The sequence below is a fragment of the Macadamia integrifolia genome, chromosome 3, assembly GCF_013358625.1.
Source record: "Macadamia integrifolia cultivar HAES 741 chromosome 3, SCU_Mint_v3, whole genome shotgun sequence".
Lineage (NCBI taxonomy): Eukaryota > Viridiplantae > Streptophyta > Magnoliopsida > Proteales > Proteaceae > Macadamia > Macadamia integrifolia.
In genome coordinates this window covers 33,264,640-33,282,483 of record NC_056559.1, presented here as the reverse complement: position 1 = coordinate 33,282,483, position 17,844 = coordinate 33,264,640, and the positions used below count along the sequence as shown (strand labels likewise).

General features: G+C 39.6%; 1 protein-coding gene across 2 annotated transcripts in view; it reads right to left on the bottom strand.

Moving 5' to 3' along the window:
- Window positions 1-17,844, bottom strand: part of LOC122074086 (dynein regulatory complex subunit 6-like) — a 59,271-nt gene that overhangs the window by 6,410 nt on the left and 35,017 nt on the right. Inside the window, exons 9-15 of one of the 2 annotated variants that reach the window (XM_042638908.1) lie at window positions 11,308-11,379; window positions 11,096-11,167; window positions 9,149-9,220; window positions 8,533-8,604; window positions 5,362-5,505; window positions 2,015-2,086; window positions 882-1,028 (exon numbers count right to left, since the gene is read on the bottom strand). In XM_042638908.1, coding sequence (XP_042494842.1) covers window positions 882-1,028; window positions 2,015-2,086; window positions 5,362-5,505; window positions 8,533-8,604; window positions 9,149-9,220; window positions 11,096-11,167; window positions 11,308-11,379 — 651 coding nt within the window. The remainder of the gene's footprint in view (window positions 1-881; window positions 1,029-2,014; window positions 2,087-5,361; window positions 5,506-8,532; window positions 8,605-9,148; window positions 9,221-11,095; window positions 11,168-11,307; window positions 11,380-17,844) is intronic. The other variant, XM_042638909.1, reaches the window with a different exon arrangement.

The following is a 17,844-nucleotide window of genomic DNA, read 5'->3' as shown; positions in this document are numbered from 1 at the left end:
CCCCCCCCCCCAAAAAAAACATTCCTCCTGGCCACCAGGGAAGAGAGGATAAAATCTCGTTGCTTCCCTCCCCCATGGAAAGTTTCACCTCTGCCTCCGCTTGGAACCATATTCGTACTTCATCCCCTCTTGTTCTTTGGAGCAACCTCCCCTAATTCAAAGGTCACATGCCTTGGCCATATTTTTACCGCTTGGCGAGATCTCTCCAATTGCCTTCCTACTCTATCGGCATATTCCAGTTTCCCCTTCACGTTGCCTCTGCTAAAATAATGTTGAAGATACTATCTTTTTTTATCCCGCCCCTTCTCGTTTGTTTGGAAAAAGGGTTCTCAGCTGGCCTTCCCGCAGAAGTATTCTCCCCTTGAGTAGAGAATGGATCTGGTTGATATGATCTTTGGTGGTTCCTCCATACTGACACGGCAAGGAAATTGGCTTTTTGTGCTACCATCAATCATCTCTGGATGGAGCGCAATCTCCGTAAATGGGCTTCCAACTCTCGCTCTTTTGAGAATATTTGGAAAGCCATCTACTTTGATATCAGCTCTAAACTTAGATGCATCCGTCAGCGTAGGATTTCTGATACCCCAAGCAACAGGCTCATTGCTGTCTCCTGGGGCCTCCCTCTCTCTCTTACCCCTCCCCCCCTTGATTGGCCCCTTTGTCCCCTTTGGCTGTATTCTAGTTAGGGCTACTCCTTTTGTGTGATATTGTGCTGCCCTTTGGGTTTGGATTTTGGGCTGTACCCCTCCCTCCCTCTCTGTCCCCCCTTGTATATTCTTTCATCTGCTTGGCAATGAATTCATTTGTTCATCAAAAAACACATGGCATTCAAGCAGTAAATAGGAAGACTATTTCTTCAGATTGAAGTGAGGTGACGATACCAGAAATCAATTCCAAGGTTTTATCTGTGAGGCTGCAGTTTTGAGACAGATTCAACAGCGTCAAGGAAGCCATGTCTTTGATATTCCTCACACCAGCATCAGTCAAACCTCCACCGCATATCTCTAGAGAGCGAAGATTCTTGAAGTCTGAACAAGAAACAATAAATATATAACGATGTACATGTCAGAACAATAGATATATCATTATGTTCACTTTCTGACATGTGATAATTTTTACAGTAGAATCCAAACACATTGAATGTATCATAAAGGAGGGGGGTATCCCCTGGTTAATTTCAATCATTTAGATTTATATTTTTTCATATTTGGACCAATATATTTCAGCATAGACCAAACCATTAGAAGTCAAGTGCCAATTGAATTTGAACCAGTGTGAGCTGTCACCAAGCGGATGCTTCTGCCCAACTACAGAGAAGCCTATTATGCCTATAGCTCCTCATTGAGGCATATTTCCTTCAATTTTTTTTTCAATGGCTTTGTTGGTGGGGATGAGAAATTTGGATTAATTCAACCTACCTTGCAATGAGAAACCCGAATACCCCCTGATTTCAGATCCAGGCCAAACAAACTTATCCAGACATGAATTTCAGACTAGTTTTCTTGTCTGGACCTGGTTAAAACCAGATCAGACATAATTAATTGTGAAAGTATAATCACCTGAAAATTACCATTCCTACCTATTTCCCACACGATCTCTTCTTCGCATTCAGGTTGCTTGTGCTTAAAACTTACCTGGAAAAAACCAAAGGTGTCTCCTGCTCAACCCATAAAGGTTGGAACAAAAGATTCTCTCCATCTCTGCAGGATGAACCAAATCAAACCATCCCCAAGAAGTCCCAAAACCAAAATGAAAAGAATTTATTCACCAAACAATCTGTTCTTCTGTAACTGAATTTCAAAATAGCCTATATGTCATTATGCTTTAAGATACAACAGTAAAACAAGCGAGCTATGTGATTCCTGGCTTCTAGGGGGGGAATCTGGGTTGGCCAACCTTTTATCATATACACACAACATATCCATCAAACAATCTACCCTCTCAATCAGTCAGAAGTAGAGTATTAAGAAGATAGGCTGACAAAATTGACATATTAAAGCTAATTTTAACTTACATCGCAAACAATTTGTTCCAAAATCAGTTATACGAGCGCCAAAAAGATCAAGATGAGTCAGCCCAGTAAGACCTGCAGCAGCAAAGATAGATGCAAATAACTCAATCAAAAACCCAAACCAAATAAAGGTCTAGGTAAGAGTAGCCAATAAAAAGTGAGGATTCTGTTTCATTCCTCCCATGGAACATCATTTTGCATGATACCATTCGATTCACCAATTCCAAGGCAAGCAAGTATTAAATTTTGTGACAGGAAAAATAAACAAAACCACAAATATAATGATTTGAGATGACAGTAGACAGTAGACAGACAAAGAAAACAGCCTTGCCCTGAAGCTGGATACAAAACATTCAAAAAATTCCTAGATACAAAAGCCTTACATCAATAGTGTCAGTAATGAATTCAAAGGTAGGTTCAACACTCAAAGTGGAAATTCTTCCATCCAAGCCACACTACCACTCGATTATATTAATCCTATGCAATATAGAATTAGGCCTGCACACTTACATTTCAAACGTCCCAACAGTGCCCACTCACACACAAGATAAGATGAATACTCATAGTCAGAAAATAATGCCCTTTCTTTCTTCTGATTTCTTTTAGCTAATCTAGGATAGCAGACTACATTCAACAAGGTCAACAAACTTGGGATTGAAGCATCCATCGCTATAGCATATGTTCATGACTCATGTGATAGAAAAGAAATTGATCATTTGTTATTTTTTCTATTAGTTTGTGTTCATTGAGATATCCAAAAAGGTTTTTGCATGGATGCTGGTGAGATATTTCTAACTTGAAATAAAGGTTCACGGCCTACTTCAATAATGGGCCTTGGCTTCACTCTTTTGTTGTCTACGTATCCCTCTAAAGATGCCATTTATATGTCATTGAATCAGAACTGATGGCATCATGTACTATATTCATGGTCACCATTGCTTCAACTATAATAGCTTTAACTCTTCCCATTGACTATTAGGTAAATACTTTCCAATTCTAAGACAACTTAGAAAGAATCCTCCTCTCGCCGCTTCTTTCATGCTTTACATTTTGTGTATTAGTGCTAGTTAAAATTATAAATCTACATATTTCCTACAGAAAAAAAAAAAGGAAAGAAAAGATGACCACACAAGGGCTTTCAAAGGAGCAGTTAAAACTCGCTATGTAGAATAGGATAATCCAAAGAAGATCCCCATCCAGCTCGAAGAATTAAATTGATGCAGAGCTATGGGTATACCAGCGTAGGAAGAACAATCAGGTCCCTATATGAAGCCCATTGTTTTAAATTATAACCAAACCCATCAGCTCAAGTTGTGTTCAGGCCCACACTTGTCACTTATGGCCCATAATCTGGTTATAACTAACACAAGCCATCACTTTGGCCCATCATAGGCCACCAGTATACTACATGGAGGCCCACATTTTGTCTCCTAATGGGCCATCAACTGGTGGAGATTCTGGACATGATATTTACTCAGTACATTTTTTTTATTTTTTGGCTTATTCTTTTCTATTTGGTTTAGTCTTTAGATCTCCTAGAAAGTTTCTATTTTACAGGATTGTAGGCTACTAGGTAGCCAAGGCTTCTATCCATTATTGTACCACAACTATTCAAATTAATAAATAAAAGAGAAGGGAGACCTCTCCCACGAATTTTCTGTTAAAAAATTGTTCTATTGTGAGTTATGGCTGCAGTGGTGAAGCAGTTGCAAGCATCGAAGTGGTGAATCCTAGGCTAGTTGGTGGTGAAGCTGACCTAGGATTGGTGGTGATACCAAGTCATATCCATCCTACCTTCTTGGCTTCTCCCATCTTCTTTCTTTTTCTTATTCTACCATATTGTTCCTGTCCAATTCCAGCAACTATCTTCTCCCTTATCATGGCCATCATTAGGAAATCTCTATCCCTCCTTACATCTTCTTATGATACCATTAATATATTTATTGGTTTGGTTAGTCATTTTTTTTCTGCAGATTCTACTGTCATTCCCTCCTACATTTTCTGGTGTCTATCTTTACTAACTGTTGCTTTGTCATATTGTTTCTGCCAATCCAGCCACCGGATAGGGCTCAAACTTTGACAAAGTATTCTTCCCTATAAGTTCTTCCTTTGACCAGAACTGGAGGTCCGTCAGACCTCTGGTTTGTGAGTTATTCCTGTTTGTTCATAGTTTCTAAATTCTCTCTTCCTATAGTTCCAGCGAATCCAGCAGATCCGGCCAGTAAAAAGCTTGATATCTGGAGGGCTTAAACAACCTATTTAGAGGTCTATTTGACTTTAATTTCAGCCCCATCCGCAGTTAAATTCTGAGATATCAGAATTCTTTATATTCTGTCTCACTGTGATTCTGTCCTGTGTAGTCGCTGACCAGTAATCTATCCTACAGGTATATTGAACAAAAATTTTAGATATAAGTTGTCAGCAACAGAAGAAAACACACAATATTTTAAATCAGAACTCCTACAGGAAACAGGTTTGCCTCATGATTTTCTCCCAAACATCCATGTAAGAATTAACAGGCCAAAGTTTTTTTCTTTTTTTTTTTTTTTCTGGTGAATAACAGGCCAAACTTCCACCTACCTCCACAAGCAATGGAGATGCACACTAACGAAAAATGGGATAACAAGTCCCCTGCATCGGCACAAAAGTTAAAATTTTATAAATAACAAGTAAATAGGAAAAGAGAATAGCACCATGCAAGGATTTTATCTGGACAACCCAATATCGTTTAGGGGTTACAGCTCACTTGTGTCTGAAGTTGGACCCCTCGATTTAAAGGTTGGCTTCTGAGTGTAGAGACCTTGTTAGCCCCTTTTGGATTAGGATGTATCCCTTGTTTGGATACATATGAGAAAATGAGGCACGTCATTGGCATCAAATACATACAATGTAATACAGTAACATTACACGAGAAATGCATGGGTGACACCCCCAATAGGACCACAAAAGCCAAAGGTCAATGCCATGTGGAAGTTTCAAGGATAGGTGGAGAATAGAACACCTTGAAACAGTTCCCCATCCCCTCTTCTCTCTGTTTCTTCGTTTTCCTTTGCCTTTTTTCAAATTCTAAGTGGGGGAATATGCTTCTGTAATACAGTACTAACATAAAGGTCTTCAGTCCTTCAGTTGAACAAGAGTTAAGTGGGAAACAAGCACCTAAAGTAGCATCCGACCATACCAGCCCACCCCCCAAAAACAATCATCAAGCATTCACATCAACAAACACAAATGCACAGAACCTATGCAGTGAGCAGACACTACAGCCGGTTTAGTCCACAAATTTAAAAATTTATTAACTCACGAAAGAGAGATTGATTCCTTAGAATGCATCAATGTATGTGAATCCTTACTTGTAAGAGCTGAAATCCCAGTATCTGTGATTTGACGAGCATCCAGATTTAGTGATTTGAGCGATGTCAATCCAGACAATTTTCTTAGACCACTGTCACTGACCATCGTGAATGACAAATTTATACTCTCCAGATTAACCAAACCTAAAATTAGAAGGCCAATAGAAAAATCAGGGTATAGTTTGACATGGGAATATCTGATAAAGCTAACAACCAAATCATGACCAGATATTCAGCTATCAGAGCTAACGGTTAATTGAGCCATTGTAAATAACAGCCTGCGTAAGGTTCATTGACGATATCTAATGCCTATGTGAATAGAGATTTTTCTCTCTACCAAAAGATCCTGGGTGATGACAGTAGATGTTCCCTGCTTGATAAAAATGTTGACATAAAGAATAACAGGGCAATGATCAAATTATTTTTTTTTTTCTCCTGAAGAGTGAAGTCTGAATGTAGAGGAATCACTTAATTAGACAGAATAATTACCAGAAATCAGTAAACTTTAAAAGATGATTTTTGTTTCACCATTTTTACAAGGAGGAAATACAGTAACCGATTAATAAGAAAAAATCCAAATAATCTTCATGACACTGTAGAAGAAAATACTCACACAGCCGGAAATGAGGTTGCAGTTTAAATTTGGTGTTATTGATGTAGAACAAAGGCCATAACTAGCAATACTACTACAGCACAACATCAGATAAATTTCATTTGGACATGACAAAGAAGAATTGCAAGGCAGGAAAAATATGAGTGGAAAGAAGGCCGTCACGGGGTAAATTTTTTAGAGAGAAACTCTACAGATAAGAACTTTACACCTTTTTCTTTCTTTTTTCTTCTTTAAAAGTAAAATATAAACCCTAAATTAATTTAAAATGCAAGATCAAAAACCATATCTGTTCTGCATGTTGTTCACAGAATTCCAGAATTATAGCTGATCCTGGAACTGCAACTTTATCAAACTCTTTTGCAGGACTAGTCCAGACTTGACTACTTTCCTCTTTTTGTTCTCAAATTTCTCAGGTTTGCTTCATTCCACAGGACCCAACAAATGGAAGAAGGTACAAGGCTATAAGTCTCCACACCATGACAACTCCCAGGGAGCAACTAATCTCAGTCCACTGGATGAAAAATATGCTTCAGATGGGGAAGCAAGACCCATCCACATCTGAAGAAGGCTCATTTATATATCTTCTTTGTAAAACAAATGACAGGCTATTCGTCAACTTGAATATTTTGCTCTTAAATTTATCAAGTTCTAAGAAGTTCCTGGAAATAACATCCAACCAAAAACATGAAGTCTAGAAGGTGTGCACTTTTCAGAATGCAAGCCGTGTCCCTAACTTTAGATTCTTTATTCTATCTCATCTTTTATATAGAAGAGGGGGGAAATCCATAATATTTGGAGATCAGCATATTGATCAATCTCATGCTCCATATCTATCTATTTGAATTCCAGAACCCAAATAATGGAACCACCATTTACCTCAAAGACCACGGCCACAATTGACCCTCCAAAGGCACAAGATTAAAGGGATGAACACATAATTTCCCCTCTATCAGCTATTCATCCTCACAAGAAAGAACTCTTGCTCCATTACCAGCGGTTCCAGCCAAGCTCCTCGTGAAATCTCATGATATTTCTCCAGAATTGAGACCCATGAAAACCCTTCAATTTGTTTGAATGCCATCCACCAGTCACCACCCCATACTTGCAGACAATGAACTCTACCCATGGAAATAAATCCTCTTTGTTAGACCTCCAAACCCACATTGAGCAAGGATTGTTTACCTTCTGTAAAGACCTCATACCAAACTCCCCAATATTTTCAGCTTGCAAAAAAGTCATTGACCTAATTTAGATTTGCGTGTCTTTTCCCTAATATCCACCCAATCCCCTAGAAAATTTCTATGATTCTCCCCATTTTCGAAACTGAAGCTAGAACCAGCAGAGCCAGGAAAAACTGACACAAGATAGAACGGGGTGTTGTTCAAGGTGCTCCTGATCCAGGTAATCTACCTCCCAGTTATAAATACTTCTTCCTCCAAGCAGAAGCTTACCTCATAACTTCTTAGATTTTACCCTATAGACAGCCCCTCCAAGAGAAGACAAGAAATGAAGGGATATGTTCCACCTTGCACCCCGAAATCTCAGGGACAAACTAACCCATCATAGGGTCCACATTACCCACCTAGCTAAGAATTTAGAAGATTCACCATCAAATCAGACAGAAAATGCAAAATGCAATGCCCTTTCAAAAGCCATCACCATCATCCAACTGAGAGCTACCCAATTGATGAAATTCTAGAGAAGTTAGACCCATCATCCCCCCCCCCCAACACCACTCCATCAAAGGCTTTCAACATCCTAATACTTGATGGAACTCCACCCTTTCTCCTCTCCTGTCTGTCTGTATCGGACCCCTCTGATAGCCCATGTAAGATCACAACTCCCCACAAAGCAACATCCAAGGCCAGCCAACAATCCATTCAATTTGACTTCTCAATCAGTTCATCTACTTGGACAATAACAACGCAAAACCACTACAGTCGTTTCATATTCTAACAGAATTGAATATAGGTCACCAAACTGTCAGACAACTCTTAGCCCCACTCAATATTCTTAGAATTCTTAATCTTCATAATGCTCAATCTACGTGTTGTTTGTTCACTGCCTGACACTACGTAAATAAATAAGTAAATCAGATGGCCAAAAATATATGACCAGTATAAAAGAGGTTCCATGCCATTCCTAGGAAACTACAAAGAATTCAACCAATACACTTAAAGTTCTATCCTTGAAACCTCCATTATCTACCTCAACTATCTGCCTTCACTAGCACCTTTATCTCTATCTAAAAGCATATGGTCTTGAGCGAGAAAACTACCTGATGCTAAAAAAAGGAACTAAATTGAGTTTCAGATAACAAGCTTTGGTAATATTTACACAAAATATATTAGATATGAGTGAGCAAAAAGCAGCAAACAAGAGCAGACAAATTTACATAAGGGGGCAAATGACTGTGTAAAGAAGAGACAAATATCCCAACATGACTAAATCTGATACTTCTTTAAACTAGGGAGAGAAATTGAATCCGAGTTGCACTGAATATTTGAACATTATTATCAAAAGTAATCATCTTGAAGGGCAAAAGATGTGTGTTAGACCAGAGAGATGCCGTAGCCCAGCACTTCCAACTTCAGTATCAGACAACTCCAAAATTTTCAAGTGCAGAAGACCTGCAGTAATAAATGATTAATAATCAATATATCCATACACCAACATCCCACCCACAAACCAAAGAAACATTATCTCCGAGGGGCATGGAAATCTAGCTAGGCTTATTGCATGGCAATGAAATATGCAGATATGCAGAAACTGAAAAATATATAGCTATAATAATGGGCCCAATTAGTCAATCTTAATTTGTTGGCTCCCTTTGGGAAGACAAGAACTCACTACATGACTGGTGTGAGTTGCTAAAATTATGAAGCACCAACAGTGTGTGCACTGCTTTTGGAGTACAAGACTACCAGAATATAAATTAAGCACATCATATGAATTGCAAGGGAAAAGAAATACAATGTGAACACACTCACAAGTGAAGTATGTAGAGTCAGTCACTCTTTAGGAGACATTTAACCAAGTGATAAAAAAATACAATATTTAGAAAGCATGTTTCTATAAAAATCCCCGAGTGATAACGGAATTGCTAATGAAAATGCAACAGAAATAAACTAAGAGATGCAGAATCAGAAGAGGGAAAGTAGTACAAAAATTGACCTGCCAAATTAACTAGACCCTCATCACCAATCTTGCACGAATCCAAGTTCAAGCTCTCCAAATTAGTTAAACCTGCCAAGCAACAGTACAGAACATTTTTTTCCTTGATAAATAACAGGATTTTATTGATAGAAAAGATCATAAGTACAGTGATAAAAATACAGAGAAGTACAACGACACAACCAGCCCTCTACAAAAGGACCTACCCAAGACACATGAAAGTAACCCTGGCCAGAAAATCAGCCCATGAAGAACCCCCAACCAATATAAAGGAGAACTCTCATAGACCAAACACAATGAGATAGTATTCCCAAACAAATTCGAGGTCTAACGACCCCCTGCAGGCGAACTCATCCGCAGCCTCTAGATATTCTAGGCTGCCATGAGAATTGTACACTGATTTTATTACCTAGCTTATGAATAGGCCTTATTAACAATGCAGAACATTTTTAGTTACTATAAGGAGGTCCTGAGAATGAAAGCCCATTCCCTTGTGCTCTGGAACTCCGTTATTTTAACCCCAAGACGGTTGCTCAGTCAGCCAAGACCAAGACCTCATAATTAAGAGGTCATGAGTGGCCTAATAACAAAAAACTCCTTCATTTCGGTAAGAAAAAAGGTTCCATCTTGTGAAACCGTAGGTAGATGAAACCTGGCAGCCCTCCCAGAGTTGGACATGTTCTTGCATGAGAAAGAAGGAGTGTCCAAAAGCAAAGGTGGTCTAAGATCAGCTCAACCGCAGGGAAAGAGTGGTTGTAGATCAGCTAGTGTTTGTGAAAAAATGCAAATCCTTCCATTAAATCTCTCACCCCAACCACGGGGAGAGAGTGGTTGTAGATCAGCTAGTCTTTGTGAAAAAATCCAAATCCTTCCTTAAAACTCTCACCAACCAATATTTAAAAATGTATTAATAATGTAGATGTCAGTTCAACTAAGAACCAACCCTACAGTAGGATCAATGCACTGTCTATCAGTGGAGATATTCACACACACCAAAGGAATACTGAATCGCTGCAGATCCAAGCCACAGAATTGGTTGGAACAAAATAGAAAAATAGAAAAATAGAAAATAGTACGATGGATAGATGGATTGAGTCTCTCACTCTCTCCTGGGCCTCTCATCCACTCATATCCATCTCACCCAAATTCACTGCATCTTACAGCCATGGCATAAAACCAGCTCTCTTTTTTTCATTAATCATCTTGTGTAGAAAAGCTTATATTAGTTGGCTTTACATAGGTTCAGCCATGCCTTCAAAATAGAAGGTATACAAATTACAAACTAAAACTGGAAAAGGAAAACTTTAAAAAATATGAAAAAAAAATTACAAAATAGAAACTAAGGAATAGGAAACAAAGGACTGCCTAATCTAAGCTTACTTGCTTGCTAGGACATATTAAAAAAATAATAATAAAGAAAGAAAGAAACAAAAAAATGAAGGAAACTCCTAAAACTAGAAACAAGTAACTTGTCTCTAAGCAAAGCCAATCAATAACAATAAAAAGAAACATAAAAAAGGAGACTTAAACTAAGGAAACAAATCCAAGCAACTCTTCTAGATTGACCTTGCTCAAACAGTCTATATGGGTTCAAGCACTGTTGATGAGAACAGTAAAATAAAAAAATAAACAAATTATTATAATCCTCTTCTTCATCATACATTGATCTCATCAATAAAATGCTAATATGGTCACGGAATATGCATTCACTTGTTTGCACCATTGCTCCAAGAGTTTTATCAACATAGTAATCTTCATAGTTCAGGAAAGTTGAAGAAAATCAATTCCTGATAATGGCTTTCACAAATACATACAGAACTGAAATTTGAACATCAGCACCTTCGTAAGAAAAAAAGGGGGGGAAGGCAAAATTGGAGCAACATCACAAGGTGAATATTCAATTATAAATAAAAAGTTTGGTGGGGGTGGGGGGACAAGAGAGAGCACCTTTCAAGTTTACCAAACATTTATTTGTGATATTGTTGAACCCCAAGTTCAATACCTTCAGATTCCCAAGTGCTGCAAAATACAATTGGTCACTGTAAGGAGCTTAATATGCACATTGCAAACATGTAATACACATTTGAGGCATAGATGCGTATATTCAATGATTCCATGCACCAAACAAATGTAGCGAATGATACTCGAACATCAATCACCAGAAAAATTCTCGCATCCAGCATCAGATAGACTGCATCTGTTAAGATTCAAATATGACAGCGCAACCAGAGCTGCACATAAACAAATAAAATTCCAAAAATCAGTTCTGAAAAAATAAACTATTCTTCAATAATCCTAATTTCCTGGGATAAATGCTTTTGCAAGATGTTAACACAATATTTCTACATCCAAAAGGTAGTTCCTCAATATTTCTGAACATGTCTTAACATCACCACTGATAGAATGTAATACAGCTTTATAAAATATCTATACATTTAACGCTTGCTTGCAAGCAACTGAATAGAAGGTTTCCAATTTTCTCAAGAGAGGAAGCAGCTCCCTCCCTTTACTTGTCCACAGATCTCAAAATGAAACAGGTAATAACAAATTCTTCTGTAGCTAACTAGAGAGTTCCATTACACACTAGACTTCCTTCAAAACCTAAAGTTGCATTTGGACTCAATTGTTTGGTAATCAATAGTGTTAAGAAGAGCTAATCCCGATATCGGGATTAGGGCCTCGGGTATATGGTGTTAGGGTTTATTTCTTTTGTATTGGGGGCAGTCTTGTACTTGTTCATGTATCATTACACTTATATATTCTAAGAAACCCTGCGATCAGCCATATACTGGACTGATCGCAGGCTACTCTCTCATTGAGGCTCTCTGCTGTTTCTCCTCTCTCTCTTCTCTTCCTCTTTCTCTTTTCTTTCTCTCTTTTTCTGGTTTTACTGACTTGGTTGCAGGAATCTGGGATTGTAACATGGTATCAAAGCTTCTGTAATCAAATCAAGGATTGACATCACCATTCTCTACTGATCTCAACCCTGCGCTACTCCTCTTTGGTGTGCAGCCACCTATTGCTGCTCCTACCTTAATTCTTTGACCTAATTATAATGATATAAACACAATCAGGCCTTCCTACCACTGCTACATGGATTCAGCCCTTGTTCTCTGGAATCGCTGAAGCCGACATAATTCTGCAGGTTTTTAATGGCTGCCGCCCCTATGTGTGACGTGTTTTTGGCTGCTGCCCTATGTGTGAAGCTCTACTACTTCACGGTTTAATGTGCTGCTGTTTTACTACCTCTCTACATACTCTACTAGGCTTTTGAAGCCTCCTTTGCTGCTCCCATCAAGGTCAACATTACCCTACCAGCAGCACCTATCAGCTGGATTTTTTTTTTCGGTTTCTTGGAGTCCGATTGCTCTTTGGCTGCTGTTTCTCAGATCTGGTTGGTCAGTTCTCCTTGGTTGTCTTTGCAATACATACTTGTCATTAATTCTTGCTCTCATGGCTGCGACCAAGACTACTACTACTACTACCTCCTCTGCATCGAACAATGTGAATGTCCAGATTACTTCTATCAAGCTTAAGGGAAACTCGAATTACCTTCTTTGGGCTCAGTCAGTCAAAGTTTATCTGATGGCGAAGGATAAGCTTGATTACACTACCTCTGATCCTCCCAAAGAATCTGACACTGGTTACGCTCAATGGCAGAAAGAGAATGCATGAATCTTAATTTGATTATGGAATAGTATGTACCAGATGTGGCTGCCAATGTCATATTTCACTCTACTGCCAAGGGAGTATGGAATAACTTGAAGGAGACCTACTCTCAGGAGAAGAACATGACCCGTATCTATGATATCTATGAAAAAATGTTTCAGTTTTGCCAGTCGGACAAGCCACTTTCCGAATATTACAATACTTTCAGAGGTATGGTTGAAGAACTCAATGTCTTCCAACCCTTGACCACTGACATTGACAAGTTGAAGGCTCAGCATAACGAGTTCTTCGTCTCTAAATTTCTGGCTGGTTTGAACAATGACTTGAAGGCAGTGAATGGTCACTTACTTGCAGGGGATATTGTGCCTACTCTGAATGATACCTACTCACGACTGCAGCGAATTACTTCCTCCACTAAACCTGATCAGTCTACCAAAGACAGTTCTACCTTCCATGTCAACCGTGGATGTGGTCGTGATTGTGGGGGAGGTCGTGGGTCGGCTGGTTGAGGATCTGGTGGACAACCCTCTGATCATTCAGCTCTCCAGTTCACTTTTTGTGGAAAGCCCAACCATACTGTTGTGACTTGTTGGGAAAAGCATGGCAAACCAGCGTGGGCAACACACTTAGCTAATCATGCAGTGTTTGACGATGGTACTGACACAATGGCTCCAGTTGATCCTAAACCAACACCTTCTTCAGGAGATTCAGCTACCGGTCTACACGATGACATCAATCAGTTGCTCCAGTGCTTGCACACTCTTGAGGCATCCTCTAATACATCTAATGGTGCATCTACATCCACTACTACTCTAGCCCACACAGGTACTTCAGCCCTTTTTACTACTACATCTACTCCTTGGATCATTGATTCAGGTGTCTCTGCCCATATGACCGGTAAGTCATCACTTTTTAAGAATTTTTCTACTAATGCCAGTTCCAATTCTGTTATCCTTGCTAATGGCACTTCCACACCAGTCCTTGGACATAATACTATTTCACCTACCCCATCCATTAATTTATCTTCTGTCTTACATCTCCCTCAATTCCCACTAAGTCTTCTCTCTGTAAGTCAATTAACCCGTTCTTTAAATTGCCCAATAACCTTCTTTCCTTCCTAATGTGTCTTTCAGGATCTTCACCCCAGGAAGACGATTAATGGAGGGCGTGAAAAGGATGGCTTATACTACCTCAATAGCGGTTGTCCTCCTACTACTACTGCTGCTACGGCTATTGGGGACGTGACTCCTTTCCAATGGCACTGTCGTTTAGGTCATTTGTCGTTTTCTAGGTTACAGCTTTTATTTCTTAGTTTTAAGTATGTCCCTAAGTTAGAGTGTGAGGCATGTGAGTTGGGTAAACATCATCGTGTCTTTCCCATCTCGCTCTGTGTCTCGTAGTCCGTCTTTATTTTCTTTAGTCCATTCTGATGTATAGGGTCCTTGCAAAGTCAGTAACAGATTTGGTTCCGCTATTTTGTGACATTTGTGGATGATCATTCTCGCCTTACATGGCTCTAAATGTTAAAGGAAAGATCTGAATTTTTACATGTATTTCACAAATTTTATAATGAAATAAAGACTCAGTTTGGCATTCCTATTAAAATTTTTCATTCTGACAATGCTTTAGAATATGCTCAAACTGATATATCTGAGTTTTGTGATACCCATGGAATGATACACTAAACTAGTTGTGCCTAATACCCCACAGCAAAATGAGGTAGCTGAGCGCAAGAACCGGCATCTCCTTGAGGTTGCCCGTGCCATTATGCTACACATGCATGTTCCTAAACATTTTTTGTGTGATGGTGTTTTAACCACTTATTATTTGATTAATCACATGCCATCCCCTGTCATGGCGGATAAGTCTCCATTTTCTGTTCTGTTCCCTAATTTACCAAGTTTTATTGTTCCACCGCGTGTCTTTGGGTGTGTATGTTTCGTCCATAATCTGTATATGCAGGTTGACAAGTTATCCTCGAGGTCTACTAAGTGCATCTTTCTGGGTTACTCTCGTACCCAAAAAGGATATAAGTGTTATGACCTCATTACTCATCGGAATTTTGTCAATACTGATGTGACCTTTTTTTAAGGTACATCATTTTATTCTCCTCAGGTGTCCCAGTCTAGCCCGGAGTGGTCTTCTCCATCTCCTACACCCATACCCTCTCTTATACCCCTACCTGATGATCCTAGTACCAGTGACTCACCTCCCTTACAGGTTTATTAGCACAGGAAGAAGACTGGACAGCCAGGTGGCGAGGTCATTAACCCTGAAGATTCACTCCTTCCACTGCCGTCTTCCGCTAGTGAAGCTTCTCTTCCTCCACCTGATGACTTACCAATTGCACATCGTAAAGGTACATATTCCTGCACTCAGAAATCCATGGTTATGTATCATATTGCTAACTTTATGTCATTATCTCATCTTCCTTCTCCCATCCATGGCCTTGCATTATCCCCTTCCACTACCCCCATTCCCCGTTCCCATAATGATGCCCTCCGTATCCCTGGATAGAAGGCTACCATAGATGTAGAAATGGATGCTCTCATAAGTCGTGGTACCTAGAGCCTGGTAGATTTACCTCCTGGTAAGGATCTGGCTAAGTGTCGCTGGGTGTACACTATTAAGTATCATTTTGATGACTCTGTTGAGCGGTTCAAGGCCCGTCTGGTTGCTAAAGGGTATACTCAGACTTATGGTGTGGATTACTTTGAGACATTTTCTCCGGTTGCCATACTTAACTCTGTTCGCCTTATTATTTCTCTTACTGTCAACTTTGATTGGCCGTTATTTCAGTTGGACATCAAGAATGCTTTTTTGTATGGTGATCTCCAGGAGGAGGTGTATATGGAGTAACCTACTGGTGATGTTGCTCAGGGGGAGAATACAGGTCGTGTGTCGCTTGCACAAGGCTATTTATGGGCTTAAACAGTCTCCTTGAGCATGGTTTGACAAGTTTAGTTCTACCATTGTCACGTGTGGTTTTTCTTAGTGCTATTCTGATCATTCAGTCTTTGTTCGTCGCAGAGGTGACAAGCTGGTGATCTTGGTTGTATATGGTGATAAATTATTCTTACTGGCAATGATGAGGTAGGCATTTCTCAAGTAAAGGCGTGTCTCCAACGCCATTTGCAGACCAAGGATCTTAGTCATCTCTATTATTTTCTCGGGATTGAGGTGATCCGCTGCAAGAAAGGGATCAGTCTATCTCAAAGAAAGTATGTCGTGGATCTTCTATCTGATACTAGGATGCTTGCATCCAGACCTGTTGATATTCCTATGAATCCTCATCACAAGTTTGGCGTTGATGATGGTGAACCGTTTCAGGATGTGCATCAATACAGGAGTTTGATTGGCAAGTTGATTTACCTGACTGTGACTCGTCCTAATATTTCTTATGCTATTGGAGTTCTTAGTCAATTCATGCAATCTCCTCAAAAAGCACATTGGGATGCTGCTGTCCGTGTTCTTCATTATCTGAAAGGTGGTCCTAGAAAAGGGTTAATTTACCGTCCTAATCGGTATATGGATCTAGTTGGCTACTCTGATGCTGATTGGGCTGGTTCTGCTAGTGATCGAAGATCTGCCACTGGATACTGTACCTTTGTTGGAGGTAATCTTATTACATGGCGTAGCAAGAAGCAGACTACTATTGCCCCGGTCCAGTGCAGAGGCAGAGTACAGAGCTATGGCTCATACCACTACTAAGTTGATGTGGCAGCGGTCGTTACTCTTGGAGTTGGGATTTTCAATGACCAAGCCAATGAAGATGTATTGTGACAACCGAGCTACTGTTTACATTGCTAGTAACCCGGTCTTCCATGAGAGGACCAAACACATAGAGGTGGACTGTCATTTTGTTCGTGATGTTGTTCTTAAGAAGCTGATTAAGACTCCGTTTGTTCCTTCAACGGATCAGTTAGCTGACATGTTTACTACGTCGTTTACTCCTAGCTTTTGCAGTGGTTGTACCAAGCTGAGCATGGGTGATGTATATGCTCCAGCTTGAGGGGGAGTGTTAAGAAGAGCTAATCCCGATATCGGGACTAGCGTCTTCCTCTGGACCCGATAGGGGCAATTCTGTCCTATCGGATCCCTATATGGTGTTAGGGTTTATTTCTTTTGTATTGGGGGCAGTCTTGTACTTGTTCACGTATCATTACACTTACATATTCTAAGAAACCCTACGATAAGTCATATACTGGACTAATCGCAGGCTGCTCTCTCATTGAGGCTCTCTGCGATTTCTCCTCTCTCTTTTCTTTCTCTCTTTTTCTTTTCTCTTTTTTGGTTTTACTGATTTGGTTGCAGGAATCTGGGATTGTAACAAATAGAATTAAGCACGCTTAAGAATTAAGATTAGATATGTAAACAGATGGAATTCAAATTGAATAAAACACTATCCATATCCACATATGATTAGCTTTCAAATGGATTCAAATAGTTTTCTGAAACCGGTTTTTCGTATACGGATTCCCCGAGTGAATACAAGCACAAAAAGAATATGGATTTTTGACTATCCATTTACACCCCTAGTGGAGAATGGACAGTGGAGTCCTGAGTCTGGAGAGAGCGGCACTGTGGTCTCACTGTCTGTGTTGGGTGGCAGAGAACTGGAGAGAACAAAAACTTGAGAAGACGAGGAGGTGAACGATTGAATCTACTACCGCACTAGTGTTGATGTTGAAGTGATGCAGGATTGATTGATTGGATGGCTCTGATTGGCTGCAAGTAATGGGCCCAATGATGGAAGGGAATAGATCTCAAGATGTGGGCCAAATCTGATCTCAAAATTAACGCTCATATTTTTCACCGAATAACTACAAGATTTCTAGGATAATTTTCAGAAATAAAACCCAATTTAATTAGCTCAAATAATGGAGATTAACGTGTGGAGCAATTGAGGGGAGACTAGAGAGAATTTAGGGAGGTTAAACCCTAAAATTTAAGATATGAAACCAGCTTATGATGGAAGGAAGGAAGAAGGAAGTAAATTTGACATGCTGTCCCAATAAAGGAGGCGG